The sequence below is a fragment of the Bubalus kerabau genome, chromosome 3, assembly GCF_029407905.1.
Source record: "Bubalus kerabau isolate K-KA32 ecotype Philippines breed swamp buffalo chromosome 3, PCC_UOA_SB_1v2, whole genome shotgun sequence".
Classification (NCBI taxonomy): domain Eukaryota; kingdom Metazoa; phylum Chordata; class Mammalia; order Artiodactyla; family Bovidae; genus Bubalus; species Bubalus kerabau.
The window spans coordinates 9,403,095-9,421,119 of NC_073626.1; the positions used below are offsets into that span (position 1 = coordinate 9,403,095).

At 37.7% G+C, this 18,025-nt stretch overlaps 1 protein-coding gene across 1 annotated transcript in view; it reads right to left on the bottom strand.

Annotated features, from left to right (window-relative positions):
* The window catches only part of RANBP9 (RAN binding protein 9), a 72,602-nt gene that overhangs the window by 19,222 nt on the left and 35,355 nt on the right, over nt 1–18,025 (bottom strand). The window contains exons 3-7 of the mRNA XM_055570631.1: nt 13,700–13,752; nt 12,617–12,784; nt 8,406–8,428; nt 3,203–3,387; nt 604–716 (exon numbers count right to left, since the gene is read on the bottom strand). Of these exons, the coding sequence (XP_055426606.1) occupies nt 604–716; nt 3,203–3,387; nt 8,406–8,428; nt 12,617–12,784; nt 13,700–13,752 (542 nt within the window). The remainder of the gene's footprint in view (nt 1–603; nt 717–3,202; nt 3,388–8,405; nt 8,429–12,616; nt 12,785–13,699; nt 13,753–18,025) is intronic.

Here is an 18,025-nt window from a genome sequence, read left to right on the forward strand (position 1 = left end):
TGACCTATGAAAGTTCTGTTTGCATCCCTCTTGTCTTGTTTTTGTCTTGACACCCTCATCAAGCCACGCTCTCCCTGATGGACTAACGGCACCGATTTGAGGACGGCTAACTGGATTTGCCCCTGTTGGAACAGGGCCCACAGCTCTGGTCACTAGCACTGGGACCTAAGCAATAAATACTTAAGACCAGTACTATCTTCAATTTAGATAGCAATTTAAGTGCAAACATCTCACACAGTATCTCCACTAGCATCTAATAATCATGGGACTACTTTACCTGTTGAAAAACATATACACACACACACTTCTTATTAAATGTTTACTTTCTGAAAGCTCAAGAAAACATTTTTAAAGAAAAAGTGGCAAACATTTTAACAAAAATTTCACCACAATTCCATCTTTCTACATCCAGAATACTACTACAGTCCTGTGAATTTTTTAAGGTAACCTTCAAAAATGTCAGTAAAAGTCAATTTCAGAGGCATAATTTCAAATTAATACATTTGAAAAAAAACTTTCATGAAAAAATCAGGTTTCTAAAAGTCAATGTAACCAAACCTATAATCTGAAAACACGTGTTAGCCATGCACCACGGGTCCTTACTTTGTCTATTTTTAATGGAAGCTAATTCTTCTAGAACGGTCTGGTCTGTAGATCTGGCAAAGGCCTCTGCTGTGGCACAGTACCCATGGTGGACTAAATAAGATGAAACCATTCTTAAAATAAAAAGAAGAAACACACAGCTTTTAGTCAAGAGAATACATGCTTCATACTACAATTTACATACACAAGGTCTACCCTGATGTTACAAAACCAATCTATGCCCTGGGAACAATGAAGGCTTTAATTACCTCAGGTTCAAAATCAGTTCAAAACATCATTTTGTCTTATTCACAGAGTTATTTCCAAAAAGATAACTTCAAATGCTATAGTGAGTCTACTCTGACTAAAAGTAAGTATTACCAGACAATCAAGGACACGAAATAACTTTGATTCTTAGCACTCCATTATCCCCAGGTCCTTTCCTATTATTTCCCACCCTTACTCAACCGTACTAACCATAATTTCTATTTTACTATTATCATATGACTTACCCTAGTAAAGTGCTGGCATTATGTAAAATAAAAAGTTTAAAAATAGATTAACTCTTTCTGTTCTGTAGTTTAACTCTTTGCAGTTCTGTCCACCAATTACATAAAACGGGTCACAAGGTGTGAACACAAAAAACACGAAGGTGACCCCACAGACAGAATCTTCCGGAACAAAGTCTATGAGGATGATAATATTAATCCGTGAGGAGTCAGCCTTCTAATCTAAATCAGGTAGTATGTTCACGCACAGGAGAGGAATTCCTCAAATATGACTGAGTAAGTGACACTTCCAAAGAGCAAACTGATTGTTTAAAAACCAAGTGGTATTTACAAGTATGGTATTCGGATCTAATGACAAAATGTTAGAAAAACTGTTGACTAAACAATATTAACTGAAATACCCAATATGTCTATAAATATTCAACTCTTGAACCTGCCTCCATCTGGCGCTACCAAGGGCCCAACAGAAAATGGTATGAAGCAGTGGTTCAGGAAGGGGACCGGGCTGGCACGGGGAAATTTCTAACAAACGGATTTTTTTCATTTTATTTCATCTAAATGTTAGATTAATTTAAGAGGGTAGGGGAGAACATTTTAACATGAACTTCCCCCAGTGAGGATCTATTTTGTGAGGAATGGGGCAGGGGAGGGTGCTCTCCCTGAGCCCTGGCTGCAGGACTAAGATAGGTAATGCTTCCTCTATAGCCACCCGCCACGATGCTCAGCGGGAACCACTGGAGAGCATTAAGGGACGGGACCCCAGAGAGCAGTCCAGCCCAGCTCGCAGTTAACTCACGGTGACCTGGGGATTCTGAGTCAGAGCCACTACTCTTCCAACTGTGCAGGACAGAAACACTAGTGTGGAGACTCTGATAACAGCTCCGGGGACGACGCTCGTTCCCAGAATCATCATCCTGCCCCAAATTATCTCCTCCAAAAAACATGACAAGTTTTACGAGATTTGCAAATTTAAGACTGTTCAATTATACAGACATTTAAGATGAACTGTGTCAGACTGAGAGTATCTTGAATTTTCTTGGGTTCGATTATGATAGTGAAAATGACTACTTAAACTGAACAGTATTTAGTTTGAAGTCTGCACTATTTGGAGTTTTAAGAGCTACTGTTATTCAGTACGACTGACATTCACATGTCATCTCGAGCCTTTCAAACAAAGGAGTCGTCTAAAACAGGTGACTGTCACAGGGCTTGTATTGTCCTACTGACTCCCATGTTGAAATTCTACTTTTTCATAAAAAGCTGCCTAATAAAACAAATTGTAAACTGGGGGTAAAGAGTAAGCTGAGACAAAGGTCATCCGCGTACAGTGCTTTCACTAACGCCCGCCATCTGCTCTGCTGCTGCCTGTCCGCCTGTTACACTGACTCGCAAGCATTTACACTGCACTGAGGAATCCAAGCTCCGCACTCACTGTCTCTTGATTTGTATTCCCCTTACCTCCTCTTAAATGTCTAATAGAATATACAATAAGTAAATGGACTTCTGAAAATTCTTTAGGCTGGAGATTTTTTGTCAGACAAAAAAGGGATCCAAGTAAACAAATATAGCTGATATTATTCTTACACAGTTACCCATTTACTGGAAAAATTTAGCTAAATCCTGAAAGGTGCAATGAGCACATCATGTCTGTATTCCAGGATATAAAATACACTATTATTCTGATGTTTATTCTTACTGAGCAGTAATTATTTTTTCTCCTAAGTGTTTATACCACTGCTGAACAACACAGTAAAGTTCATGTGCCAAAACCACAACGTGAATTCTACAATCTAAATTATCTTTCTGAATTTATCTTCTGCACCAGCATTATTAACAGTTGAATCAAGTAACTTATGGAAACCGTTAAGTCCCATTACTAAGGATGGCAAATGAATTAACCTACGCGATCTAGTGTCACTTTATTTCCTCCAGCAAATTAATAAATCAGATTAAAATACAATTCCGGACGTGTGTCACCAAATCAAGCATTGTTAATACATTAAGATCATTAGGACACATATGAATAGATAAACAGTCTTTCACACCAAAAGGCTGAAATGTTTTATAAAAAACGCACTTTTGAAGATGTCCCTGCGCATCTCCCCACTCACTTCTGTATCATGGTCTGCCACTCTCCTTCTCGGTCTCCGATAGGAAAGCGGTCTATCTGTGCCTGTGTCTTTGTTCTCCACTCCCGCATGTAATCTTCTATATCGAACACGAAAGGGTGCTGCCCAAAATTAGCATCGACGACTTCTCCTGGTGTCTGGAGCCCCACGGTAGGATATAAATTTGGCTGTAAGACAACACAGTTCACTAAATATCCATCCCTTTTATGTTAAAAAAGAAAATTCATTCTTTCAAATGCTACCTTTAAAATAACAGAATTGCAAATTTGCTCCACAAATATTTTTAGATCTCAATCAGAAACTAATAGAGGAAGAAATAAAGCAAATGATCAAGAAAAATATACAGCAACCTAAGCTACTTATTTATTCAGACCATAGGGCATTATACTTCTAATAAATGAAGGTACTTCTAATAAATAAATTCTTGCTCTTAGGAATATGTCATACAGACGCAGGGAACTAAAACAGGGGCTCTTTGACAGGCTGAAGTGTGGGCTAGAGGGAGATGGGCGAAGGTCTGGGAGGGAGGGGACATGGGTGTACCTATGGCTGACTCTTGTTGATGTATGACAGAAAACCACACAATTCTGTAAAGCAATTATCCTTCAATTAAAAAATTGAAAGAAAAAAAAAGATTATGTCATACAATAGAGAGATTCAAGCATAACTCATATTTATCCTCTGAAGTATGATACTGCGATGTGCTTCTAGAAAGTACACATGGAAGCTGATTACCATAGAAGAACATCCTAACCGGGCATACACTATTTTAAGTTTACTAATTTCTATTCTCTCTACATCTGGGATGCCTTTATTAAGGAATGGTATAAGAACTTAATTATAAGCAAAACAGTGCCTTTAAGAATAGAGATTCTTTACATAAAAATAAAATGCACACATTTCCAGAAAGGATTTAAACATTCAAATTCATAAAGAAATGCATTTCCTCTAAGATATACTCTAAGACTTGAGGGTGAAACAAGTTCAACAGCTTCAAAAATTTGTACAAAAAATACAGGAGTCCTTCTATCGGCTCCATCACTGTTGTCACATCAGAAGGGAGAATAAGTTACTGAGTGTCCTCTAAAGGTCCGGGTTTAATCATTATAATTACCCTGTTAAGTCATCATCATTATGATTATTTGCATTATGAAGACAGAGGAACTGAGGACTGGGGTAAATTAACGTGCTCACAGTTGTCCTACACCACGGCAGAGCTGGGACTGGACACAGGCTTATTTAACACCAAAATCTAAGCTCAGTGTACCTTTCTGTAACTCCAAACCCTACTTCATCTTCAGTCTCTGTATTTATGCCTATTGCTTTGCTTTAATGATTATCACAGGTATTTTCAGTACAAAATCAGGTAAAGATTAAGAGAATATAATGTGTGTAAATATAAGATGCTTAGATAGATGTCACTGCAAAAAGCTAAGAAGGTATTTTTAAACTCAGGTGACCAATCAAGCGACCCAAATCAGAAACAGAAGGAGTACTGTGGTAATATACTGAGAAAGACAGTCACGTTGGGTGAGGGAAACAAGTGGTAACACAACACACACACGTGTACTGATTCTTAATAATCATTACGGTGAAGACAAGTGAGAAGCTCATTATAACCTTCTCGTTTCACCAATGAGAAACGGAGATTTAAAGAGCTTGCACAGTGTCTCCAAAAGCACCAGTTTGTTAATGACACGCAGAAAGGGAAACTCATGGCTCTACTTTGAGCACAGTATTCTTTTCATTAAAGCCCATTACAAAATTGCGACATAGTTTAAAACAAAAGTATTTTAAGCCAAAAACTCTTATGTCAAGAAAAATGAAATTTATAGAAAAAAAAATCTGCCACACATTATAAGGACCAATATTCTAAATATGAAAAAATAATCTCAGTATATAGGAAAACAAAGACTACTAGTTCGTCTGCTCAATGTTACGTGGCAGCCTGGATTTGAGGGGAGTTTGGGGGGAGAAAGGATACATGGATATGTATGGCTGAGTCCCTTCTGCTGTGTACCTGAAACTATCACAATATACCCCAATACAAAACAAAAAATTAACAAACAAAATTACTAGTTAAAAACAATTTAATTGGCAATAGATACACAGGCAATTTGAAGAAACATTAAGATGATGATTAAAAATATAAAGAGATATGAATTGAATTTCTTAAATGCAAATTAAAATAAGCAGATTATTTTGCACAACAGATTAAGATTTTAAAAGCTGAGAATACCCAGTGTTGATGAAGGCTGAGAAAATAAGCTCTCTCATTCACTGTATACAGAAATATGAACCAATATAACCTTGTAAGAAAGATATTTGGCAAAATCTATTAAAACTGACAAGACAATTTTACTTTACTTCTTTCTTTCCAATTTGAATTGCTTTTATTTCTTTTTCTTGTCTGATTTTGAAATTACAGATTCAATTTCCTTGCTGGTAATTCTTTTTCCTGTAAGAAATTAATCCTACAGAAAAACAAACATGTGCAAAGATATATGTCCTGCAGCATTATTTTTAATAGCAAATAAAAAATTAAAAAGAATGTCCATTCACAGGTGGTATTATATACCACAATCAGGGAAGCTCAGCCCGCACTGACTATAAGATCTACCATCATTTTATGTCTAAGAAACACTGTCCATTAAACTGTGACAGGCCATGGATTTCTAGGATACACCCCATTTCATAAATGTCAAATATGCAAAAATATACATCTTTAAATCGTTGCAGTGCATCTTACAATAAGATATTATAAAAACAAGCAAAAAGAAAGCATTAAAAATGTGTATACTGACGCAGAAAGAGGCACAATACACATTACTAAATGAAGAAAGCAAGCTACCAGAACGGTGCCTCAACTATGACCCATCTTCCTCCAGCCGACTGTTACGGACATACTGGCTAACGTAAGTTTAAAACAGATCTAGAAGGGCATACACTCAACACAATCATTATATCTAAAGATGGTGAGGTGAATTGGGGAAGAATGGTCATTTTGAAAAACATCTCCAGTTTTCAGAGATGTAAAGCACCCTCTGGTTCCATAATAGGTAAGCTTTTTTTTCTGTAAACATCCCCTCCACGGAGGCTGACTGCTATGACTGGCTAGTGAAGGATCACAGGTGGTGGGGACTCTAAGAGAAAGGCTTTTTCTTTCCTTTTTAAGTAGAAGAATGATATGTTGTGTGTGGAAGTCCCAGAAGATCTCACAGTCACAAAAATAAAGAGCTCTCAGAACCACTGTGTTATTAACAGAAAACTTACAACCACCACCCTAACCACCACTTTACCCACTGAGGTAGAAATGAACATCACCCTTGGCTAATTACAGACAAGGCAAAAAATATAACTGGTGATTCTAAAATGGGACAAAAAATGATCAGAAGGCAACCCCAAACAGTCAACATATCTACAACTAGCTACGCCTTTTTAAAATGATCACCACTATCTATCAGTAAGGAACAAAATCTGCTAACTGACAAGTTGATTTTACTTGCTTAGTGCCACAAAAACTGAGGGAAGAAAAAAAGAAAAAAAAAAAAAAAAAATCAAACCAGCTACATACGCCCTTTCACCAAATCCATGTGACACGGAGTCTGAGCAAAACGTCTGCAACAAGACTGAGCTACGTGGGCCCTCGTACCTGCACCTGGACCAACACCCAGCTGCCCCCACCAGACACTCTTCTCAAAAGCCTCTCCTTTCCACTCACCCACGGGATCACCCCCTGTCCATTCAAGGGCAGGTCCACGGCTACTTTCCTTCTGGATATACAACATCCTCTGTTTTTCTTGCTACTGTATCATTCTCAACAGCAAGCAGACACCCTGCTAACCCTGACAATAAGCCCGCTGGTCAATCCTCAGCCCGTGTGACGCGATACATCACAGCGGCATCCTACACGCTGGCTTCTCCTTCCTTCCGGACAGATCTTCTTCAGTTGGCTCTGAAGAAGGACACCCAATTCTTAGTCCTCCTCCTGCCCCACTCACTGGTCACTGCTTCTTAAAGTCCTGTTTCAGGCATACAATAAGTGATACCAATCAAAAGTTTATTAATAGATTTAAATATCTGAAGAGATCAGTGAATATAAACTATCAGTCCTAAATGATAAGAAAGCGCTGTATCAGAGTTTATTAGTCCCCACTCCCCTTAGGGCTATATATGATGCATGTTACAACTGACAGAGGCTTAGATTTGGGATGTAAGGTGTCTAGAATGGAACCACTCCTTATGTCTCCAGAGGCTGAGTCACCAGCATCTCCTGCAGGAGTTTCTGCAACAGCCCCTCACAGGCGGCTTGTTTCTGTCTTGACTCCCCCCGCTGCCGTCTGTCTGTCATCCGGTGCATCACAACAGCTAAGGCTCTGCACTGTCAGTGTCCTTCACACAGAGTCAACGCCCAGGTGCCGGCAACGGCCCCCACCCTCCGGTCTGACTCCGCCCGCCTCAGTCTCTCTACCTCCCTGCATGCTCTTCAAACACGCCCCACGCGCTCCTGCCTGAGTGCCCGCCCCCTAACTGCTCCCTCTGCCTGGAACGTTCTTGTTCCCCGTATCCTCGTATCCTCGCTTCCTCCAAAGATTCTGCTCAGCAATTACCTTGAACAACGGTGAGCAAACTGTACCACCTGGGTTCTGTCTTTGGTCCTCTCAAGCACTACTGTTTTTCTTCCTTTAAAAAGTATTTAAATTTTTAAAAATATTTTTAATGCATTATTTATTAAGGTCTTCAACTTGAATACTCCGAAAGGACAGAGGCCTCCATCTGTTTTGTTGAATAAAAGCAAGCAGAGAACTCGCCACACAGTGGCCTCGATAGACGCTGAATTAGTAAATGACTGTCATACAGCCACTTACTAAAAAGCCCAACAATAGAAACATATTTCAAATGAATCCACAGTGATACTAAAAAGTGTCTTTTAAATAAACATTTCCGATTTGGTTCTCAGCCACAGCTAAGTTCCCCTGGGCAATGGTGCCCAGTGCAATTTTGGGCTTCCTTTCCAACGGTCCGCACCAATGGCAGCTCAAGAAAGGCGCTCTGGTGTACATGCAGCATGGCGTATAAACTTAATCATCAATAAGACTGCATTTTAAATGTGAGTAGTACTAGTTTCTATATACTTCTTTTAATTAAAAATACAAAACTACTTTTACAAGAAAGTCTGTCTTACCGGTAAGTCGGTGAAAGCGATACCTAAAAGGAAAAGAAAATGGCATTAGAAGTTGTTTTCAGGCCGAGTATGGTGACAAGCTGAATTTCTCACCAAAAAGAAGGGAAAACACAGCAAAGGAAGAAAAAAATTAAAAAGCTAAATATAAAATAACAAGACTAATTTTTCTCTCAATAACACTTATGCAGGTCTGAGTGAATGCCATCCTGTTTCAAGCTCATGACCCTTGTTAGGGACACGCCAATTTTATTTCTGGGGTATGGTAGCTGCCTCCAGGATTTCTGAAATGGTTTCAGATAAATATTCAAAGCTATGTGAGGAACCACAAAAGAAAACCGGTTGCAAAATAATTACATTTAATTTCTGACTGACACCTAAGCTGCTTTATCTGGCCTTGTTATTTAAATCTTCCTTACCTAGATTTAGCTTTTAAATAATTTTAAGGGAAAAGGAAAGATTTTCTGTTACAAAAAGGGGTGAATAGAAAATATAGTAGCTTTGTTTACTTTAAAAAATTCTCATAAAAATACAAAGTTTTGATCACTCTAGAAAACAAAATTAATTCCTCTTTCAAAGGACAAAGACACAGTTGAGGATTTCTCTTAAATGCCCTCTGACAGTAACTTCAACAGTTGTACCAAATACACTTGAACAATGGCAGCATCACTGGGATAAATCCGCCGACACCCAAAGTGATGATGTGACCACCCTTTAAACATCCAAACAGATTACTTAGCTGCAAATAAGATAATACACAAACCAGATATTTCTATAGGACCTCAGTCATATGTTTAAAAAGACTGAGCTCTATAATAATGGGAGGGGGTGGTACTGGTGACTTGGCTAATCGCAGTTCTTCAGTTTAAACACACACTAAGACAAAGTCAAACCATGCCAGCATCCCTCCCTCTATGGTGATGACCACCACCTAAAATAATGAGGGCCCTCCTGTTGAAACATCATCTTTAAGATCTCTTCCCAGTTGCGAGTCTGTGGCTCTACAGTTGTGCTGTACCACCAGAAAATACATCTGACTCTATTCATTAAAGTAATAAAGTTAAAAGGCAAACTGACTATAAATCTCTACTATATATGCCTTGAAATAAATGTAAAAATAGTGCTTTGTAATTAAAATACTGTTTTTATGACTTTTAAAAACCAGTAAACGCATATGTTAACTTGTCAAAAGTGAAAACATTCAGATTACCTTTAGTTTCATTAATAAACAGAAAGTAAAGTGATTGTGGGCCAAACAAATGTGAGAATTTATCCTAAAAATTTCAGAAAACTAAAAAGAACAGAGAGAACAACAAGAATAAATAAAACATGACCATATATAATTTTACCACCTTTCATAAAACAGCAGCCTAATCACTTTCCCTCAAAAATGTCTATCGATATAGATATAAATGTCTAAATTTATATCATTTAAGCAAAAATTTACTTTTGTCAGTAATTACTGAGATCCTTCCTCACTTTACCGAAATCTCTAATGAAATATCCAACTTAATTTTATAGAATAACACTTTTGAACACTGTCAAATATATTAAACACAACCTATACATATTCAGACCACAAAAATGGCACTTTAACAAGCTGAACAATTATTTAAGTTTTACACAGAAAACAATTTTTTCCGTATTTCCTAATCTGATTATCAAGAGACTTTTAGAAAAGTAACTGGCAACTGAGGAATTATAACAAAATTTAAAAATTCAAATGCATTAACTTGCATACTGAAATGTTTCTCCTTTAATTATTTCCTCAAAACCCTTTTCGTTTCTCTTTATACAGTAAATAATTATACATTTTGAAAACCTCCATGAGACAGAAACTAAGGATGTACCAAGCTTTGGGGCACAAATTATCCACTTTGCGAAATACAAGGGAAAAGTAGCTGAGTAATATTTTATCTTCTAGATGCTAGAATCTGGTCCAGAGAGAAACACATTACTCTGTAAGGGGTCAGCTCTCTAGGCTTGTTTCAACTACTTAATTCTGCTACAGCAGCAGGACAGCAGCCACATACAGAAAGTAAATGAACCAGGGGTGGGGGTGGTGGTGACTGGGTTTCAGTGACACTTTACTTAGAAAGCAGACACGAGACTGATCTGGCCCGTGGGCCATCATAGCTTGCTGACCTCTGCTCCAGAGGAATACTTTTTGCTCACTGCATCCCCAGCACCTGGGCCAGAGTCTGGCAAACGACAATGAACACCACCTACTGAGCGCTCACTAAGTGTATGGCAATCACTTAGCTTCACGTGCATCACTTCAGTCCGCCCCAGCAACCTCAACAGGTACATGTTACAGCGATCTGGTTTTATGATCTGAGGCACACAGATGTGTAAGTAACTCACCTAAGGTCACAAGCCCAAGCCAGGAGATAAACCCAGACAACTGAACTCCCATACTGACCACTGCTATCCTGACCCTCCATGTGCTTGATAAACACATATTAGGTTTATGAATGAATAATGCCAACTGTTTCAAACTGACAATTTTAGAACATGATTCCATTAAGTACCCTTGTTCTTAAACAGCATCTCACGTGCTGCAGTTCATGGGGTCACAAAGAGTCGGACACAACTTAGGGACTGAACAACAACAACATGTTTTAAAAACAACTTCCTTACGCAAGAGAAAATCTCAATGTACATGCTTGTGAAAATCTAATAGGAAAAAAAATAATATCACATCACCTATGATCTTCTCAAGTCCCAAAATAAAATTTCTTCTCTGAAATAAAGTTTTTGCAAACTATTAAAAAATTCATTTTGGTTTTAAAAATGTCATCTTTGCATTACTGAACCAAAGGTCCTACCTGAAGGCAGACTTCTGGTTTAAGATCTTAAATACCTTAAGCAGCCAAGCCAATGAAGACTATCCCAGTTAACTGCTTTGACAAGTCAGACAGAGCCTGAAGAGCAACAACAAACCAGAAGGGCTGTGTCCTTCTGGAAACCAGTCTGCCAATAACAATCAGATCACAAATACACACACCATACATGGCATCCTTTATCAACGGTCTTGTACTGAAAGAATGTTAAGAGTCTCTGTGGACTTGTGAGAGCTTTTAAGTTAGCCAACACAGAACTTCAGAATCAACAGTAATAATCAGAAGGAAAAGTTTTAAGCCAAATGTAACTATGACTAAGACAGTAACATTATATAAGGAGTATGTCGAGACACTAAAAAACCCAAATAACTATTACCAACATAGCCCAAAATTTAGAATTCTCTACTATTAAATTACAGAATAGTTTTTGCATTATATTAAAGAATATTTACTATATGGCTAAGCATACTATCTGCAGTTTAATTTTTAAATACTGTTTATAAGCAAACTGAATTTTCTGCCTTTGGGGATTAATTGATGCCTTCTTTCACTTGATCTCATCAGAAATAACCTGCTATAAATCAAGAATGTTTTAAACAGTTAAAAATATGAAACTTTTTTTAAAGCATCAACCTTGCTATCCTTTATACTTACTTTAATACAAAATAAAGACAAAAAAAAATCTAAGAAAAGGGAGCATAAAAGTTATTAAATCTGAAGTAGTACAGATATTCAACCAAAACCCCTAATTTCCTGTTAGTCTTACAGCGGAGTGATTTTCTGATGTTTTCACTAATCTATCTATTTGCCAGCTGTCTTTTAGAAGTTTTGTTATCATTTGCTCATTTTAGTTCTGCTCCCTTTTGCAGAACTAGCTTATAGTTACAATCTTTGTTAATTTTTTGTTAGCAGGCCTGATTTTTCAGTATGTCAATGCCCTTCATTTTGCTGGGAGCATAAGCTTTTCCATGCTCTGTCATTACCCTCATATTATACTAAAAACTGACGGCTTTTTTCTCGGCACCCGGTATCTAGAAAACTGGATCATACTGTGAAGGGCTTTATTCAAAGCAGAGCAGAAAACATGTAGCATTTCCACTACTGGAATAAATATCTGAGCATGCAGTTATTTCTAGTTAGTCCCACAGGTGTGATATAATGTGGCCTTCAATGTAAAAAATTAAGATTTTTAATTGAATATGTGCCCATTACATAATACTTCAGATTTAAATTTTCACCATTTTCTCAGCTTCTACCTAGAAAGAACAAAGAAATAATCTCCAGAGGCATCTACTCATAAAGGAGAATTACATAATAACCATTACTACCATGCTGTAAGTACATAACCATAACATCTGGTTACTTTAGTACCTAAACTATGTCCATTCTTGGTGTAGAAGCAGGTGTTGTTGATAAGGTTGACACAACAGCCAATGACGTCACCAGTTGTAAAAGTTGGTCCATAAGGTTGTCCCGTTCCAGAAGAACAAAATGAATGTCCATCATCACCATGGTAACCATATGAATGTTTATCCCAGCCTAAAAGAGAAAGTTTCAGTATATTTACAGTGAAAAGTAAGGTTCCCCCATACTAGAACTATTCAGTAAATTTATAACAAGACAAGCAAGAATAGTACAATCTCTGTAAATTTCCCCTTTACAAAGGTAAAATTTCCAACAGTACATTTAAATTCTCAACAATCACAGTACATAAATTCTGTATTAAAACACTGCTTACAACATTAACAAAAATAAATCTGCCACACAGAACGCTAAACTATGTCTCAGAGAGGACTCTTAACAGAAAAAGCAAACAAACAGCAAGACGCAGTCTCCTGCATATTTCCTTTGCTAACAGACCAAAGGAATTTTGCTTTGATTTGGTTTAAACACACACAGAGTTTAAAATAACACACAAGATTTTTCTCTCAATTTTCAAGCAGTTTCCTCTAAAGTTAATTTTTAACATTAGTAAGCAGAACATCAGAAAATATAATCGAAGAATCACTTTGGTACAATTAATGGTTTTAGGAAAACAGTCTACCACTGTGTTTCACACCTTCCTTCCTTTGCTTTTTTTCTCCTTAGTTTACTTTTAACATCAGTCCAGATACCCAGAGTATTAAACAACTGAAAATGGGGAATTCCTAAAAGTCAGGAATGTGTTGGGTAGGAGACAGAACCAACCAATTAAAACATCTAAAGTAGCTGATATCACTATGTACTACAAGTTCAAAATACCAACACACAAAACAAAAACAAGCAAAACAAAACGAGGCATGGCATATTTTGCAAAATAGCATAAAATTTATTAAAACCATTTAGCTTCAACTCTGAACTCATAAAGCGATTAAAAATATAGAAGATTGATGTACTTAACTATCTTGAGTTATTACTTGACATTTTAGCCAGAGTTAGCCATAAGACCGCACTGTAATTCAATTACAAGTGTACCTGGTAGTCTGTTCATGTTCACGCCTTGAGCAGAAAGACCGATTCCCATGTAACTGTTTAAAAAAAAAGGAAGAAAGAAAAGCTGATTATAGTTATATATATGTATAAATTACCCAACACTCCCAAATATTATCAGAATTAAGCCCAAGATGAAATGCACAGGGTAGCTACAAAAAAATTCTTACAATTCATGAAAAAGCAAAAAGGGCAATATTAAGCAACAACAAAACCCAGACTCACAGTACATTCCTATAGCATCATTCATAAACATACCCAAAGAATTACTTATGTATTCTTACAATTATAAAAATCTTTCCAACTTATCTACACATACATATTTGGAATTAAGAATTCTAACAAAAAGTACAGTGGGGCATGTGGCTTTTAAAAGGACACAGTAAAAATCTAGTTCCTCCCCTCCCTCAACAAAGACATGGAGACGTATTTGAAAAAGTATCCGATTCAGATAAGAGCATCTGCAATACCTAAATATCCTAAAAAGTATGTGCTACAGGGTAACTATGTATTGGTTTTCCGAAAGTATTTAGGCAAATTGACGATATGGACTTAAACATGAAAGCCTTAATTATTAATGTATAAAACACAAGAACAAAATTATCTCTACAAAAGAAATACTAGAGCAAAAGGTAATCATTAAGGTATGCAATTCATTTTAAAAACTTTAAAAAGCAAAGTGAGTCCATTATTTAACAATTAGTTAAATTGCTAATTGTGCAAGATTTAAAATGGTATTTGATGAATTCAACTACCACTCCTAATAAAAATTCAAATAAAAATAAAAGGGAAGTACCTAAATAAGACACACTTTTTGCCAAATCGAAGGGAGGCCTGGCGTGCTGCGATTCATGGGGTCACAAAGAGTCGGACACAACTGAGCGATTGAACTGAACTGAACTGAATGCGACAAGCAAGGTATTCAACAGTGAAACACTTAAGTCATTTCAAATAAAATCAGGCCTAGAGATGCCTACAACTTTTCAACATTGTTTTAGAGGTTTTAGTTTAATAAGAGAACTAGATAACAAGTATAAATATTACAAGATATAAAATTATATTAATTGTAGTTGCTCTGATTATATACCTCGGAAACTACGGAATATAAGTTTTTAGAATTAACTAGGTATTTTGGGAAAATTTAAGATCCCCCTGGAGAAGGTAATAGACACCCACTCCAGTATTCTTGCCTGGAGAATTTCATGGATAGAGGAGCTTGACAGGCTACAGTCCATGAGGTCGCAAAGAGCTAGACACAACTGAGCAACTAATACACTTTTGGAAAATGACTGAATGTAAGAGAAATATTTTAATTTCTTTTCTAGTAATAATCAGCTAGAGAAAGGAAGTAGAATCTATAGATACCAATCATAATAACTACAGACACTAGAAAACAGGGCTATCATTAGGGATGGAGGCTTCCCAGGTGATGCTGGTGGTAAAGAACCCGCCTGCCAAAGCAAGAGACTTAAGAGACACGGGATCGATCCCTGGGTCAGGAATATTCCCTGGAGAAGGAAATGGCAACCCACTCTAGTATTCTTGCCTGGAGAATCCAATGGACAAAGGAGCCTAGCAGGCTACAGTCCATAAGGTTGCAAAGAGTCGGACACAACTGAAGTGACTTAGCATGCACGTATACAAAATAGGAATAAAGAGCTCAAGTTAAGCTCAAAAATGGTATCTTAAAAGTGATAATAAACGAGTATTTTAGTATCTGGATAACATAACAGCATAAGAATAGCAATCTTTCTAAAATCAATATATATGTGTACTGAGGTTCAAGACTCCAAATGAGTCTATCTTTTAAAAACTAGACAAGGTGATTTTAAAGTTCTTATGTAAAAATAGAAAATTTTGATCAAGACAAAGTTAAATAAAAGATAACTTAGTGTTTGTCCTACTAGATATTAACATTCACAGATAATGGAATTCACAGTGCAATATGACCAACAAGAGTTATGTGTCAAGGGACACAACAATGACAAAACAAGAAGAAACATGTTGGATGTCTAGTCGAGACTCGTTAAGTTGGTGTTCTGATTCAGCCCCTTTGTTGAAAATACAGCATATAATGTAATTATTTATGTTTAAAGACAGTAGTGAGTTACAAGAGAGCCTCCAAGAAGAAGCACAAAGTAAGCAGGGACAGCTCTGGGCCTGCGGACACCCATGAACGGGGAGGAGCTCCTCCTGAGCCACCAAGGCTAACAGGGCTCCACAATGGATCATCAGCTCTGCTCACTGCTTAAAGCCCACAGGGAAGAGGGTCCCCTCCTGAAGGGAAGAAAACACAGATACCACCCACGGCCTTGGCTAAAGCTCATCTGACACTGTGGCCTAGTTAAGGGGGAGGGAGAAGGAGCAGCTAAGAGCTGGACAAAGTTACTGACTCCATCTGTGACTCAGCCTGCAACACTCACCCTGAATAAAGAACCTGGAAACCCTAATGCAGACCAGGCTTTCGACTGGGGGCCCAGGAGTTAGAAAGCAACTATAAACTGTAATAAAGAGAAAAGTATAGAACTAGATAAACAAAATGAAGAAAAATGTTTACCTTCCTAATTAAAATAATGCCACAAAAACAAAATTCTAAAATACACCAAAAATGTACCATGTTTAACTGTGTCCGACTCTTTGCGACCCCATGAACTGTAGCCCGCCAGGCTCCTCTGTCCATGGGAGTTCTCCAGGCAAGCATACTGGAGTGGGTTGCCATGCCCTCCTCCAGGGGATCTTTCCAACCCAGGGATTGAACCCCAGTCTCCCACAATGCAGGCAGATTCTTTTTTAAAAAAATTTATTTAATTGGAGGCTAATTACTTTACAATACTGTAGTGATTTTTGCCATACATTCACATCAATCAGCCATGGGTTCCCCATCCTGAACCCCCCTCCCACCTCCCTCCCCATCTCATCCCTCCGAGTCATCCCAGTGCACCAGCCCTGAATGCCCTGTTCCATGCATCAAACCTGGACTGGCGATCTGTTTCACATATGGTAATATACATGTTTCAACGCTGTTCTCTCAAATCATCCCACCCTCTCCTTCTCCCAGAGTCCAAAAGTCTGTTCTTTACATCTGTGTCTCTTTTGCTGTCCTGCATATAGGGTCATCATTACCATCTTTCTAATATATGCGTTAATATACTGTATTGGTGTTTCTCTTTCTGGCTTACTTCACTCTGTATAATAGGCTCCAGTTTCATCCACTTCATTAGAACTGATTCAAATGTATTCTTTTTAATGGCTGAGTAATACTCCATTGTGTATATGTACCACAGCTTTCTTATCCATCCATCTGCTGATGGACATCTAGGTTGCTTCCATGTCCTGGCTATTATAAATAGTGCTGTGATGAACACTGGGATACACGTCTCTTTCAATTCTGGTTTCCTCGGTGTATATGCCCAGCAGTGGGATTGCTGGGTCGTATGGCAGTTCTATTTCCAGTTTTTTAAGGTGTCTCCACACTGTTCTCCATAGTGGCTGTACTAGTTTTCATTCCCACCAACAGTGTAAGAGGGTTCCCTTTTCTCCTGCACCCTCTCCAGCATTTACTGTTTGTAGACTTTTTGATAGTAACCATTCTGACTGGCATGAGATGGTACCTCATTGTGGTTTTGATTTGCATTTCTCTGATAATGAGTGATGTTGAGCATCTTTTCATGTGTTTGTTAGCCATCTGTATGTCTTCTTTGGAGAAATGTCTGTTTAGTTCTTTGGCCCATTTTTTGATTGGGTCATTTATTTTTCTGGAATTGAACTGCATGAGCTGCTTGTATATTTTTGAGATTAATTCTTTGTCAGTTGCTTCGTTTGCTATTATTTTCTCCCATTCTGAAGGCTGTCTTTTCACCTTGCTTATAGTTTCCTTCATTGTGCACAAGTTTTTAAGTTTAATTTGTTTATTCTTGCTTTCATTTCCATTACTCTGGGAGGTGGATCCTGCTGTGATTTATGTCAGAGAGTGTTTTGCCTATGTTTTCCTCTAGGAGTTTTATAGTTTCTGGTCTTACATTTAGATCTTTAATCCACTTTGAGTTTATTTTTGTGTATGGTGTTAGAAAGTGTTCTACTTTCATTCTTTTACAAGTGGTTGACCAGTTTTCCCAGCACCACTTGTTAAAGAGACTGTCTTTTCTCCATTGTATATTCTTGTGCAGGCAGATTCTTTACTGTCTGAGCCACCTGGGAAGCCCAAGAACACTGGAGTGGGTAGCCTATCCCTTCTCCAGGGGAACTTTCCAACCCAGGAATCCAACAGAGTCCCCTGCATTGCCGGCAGGTTCTTAACCAGCTGAGCTACAC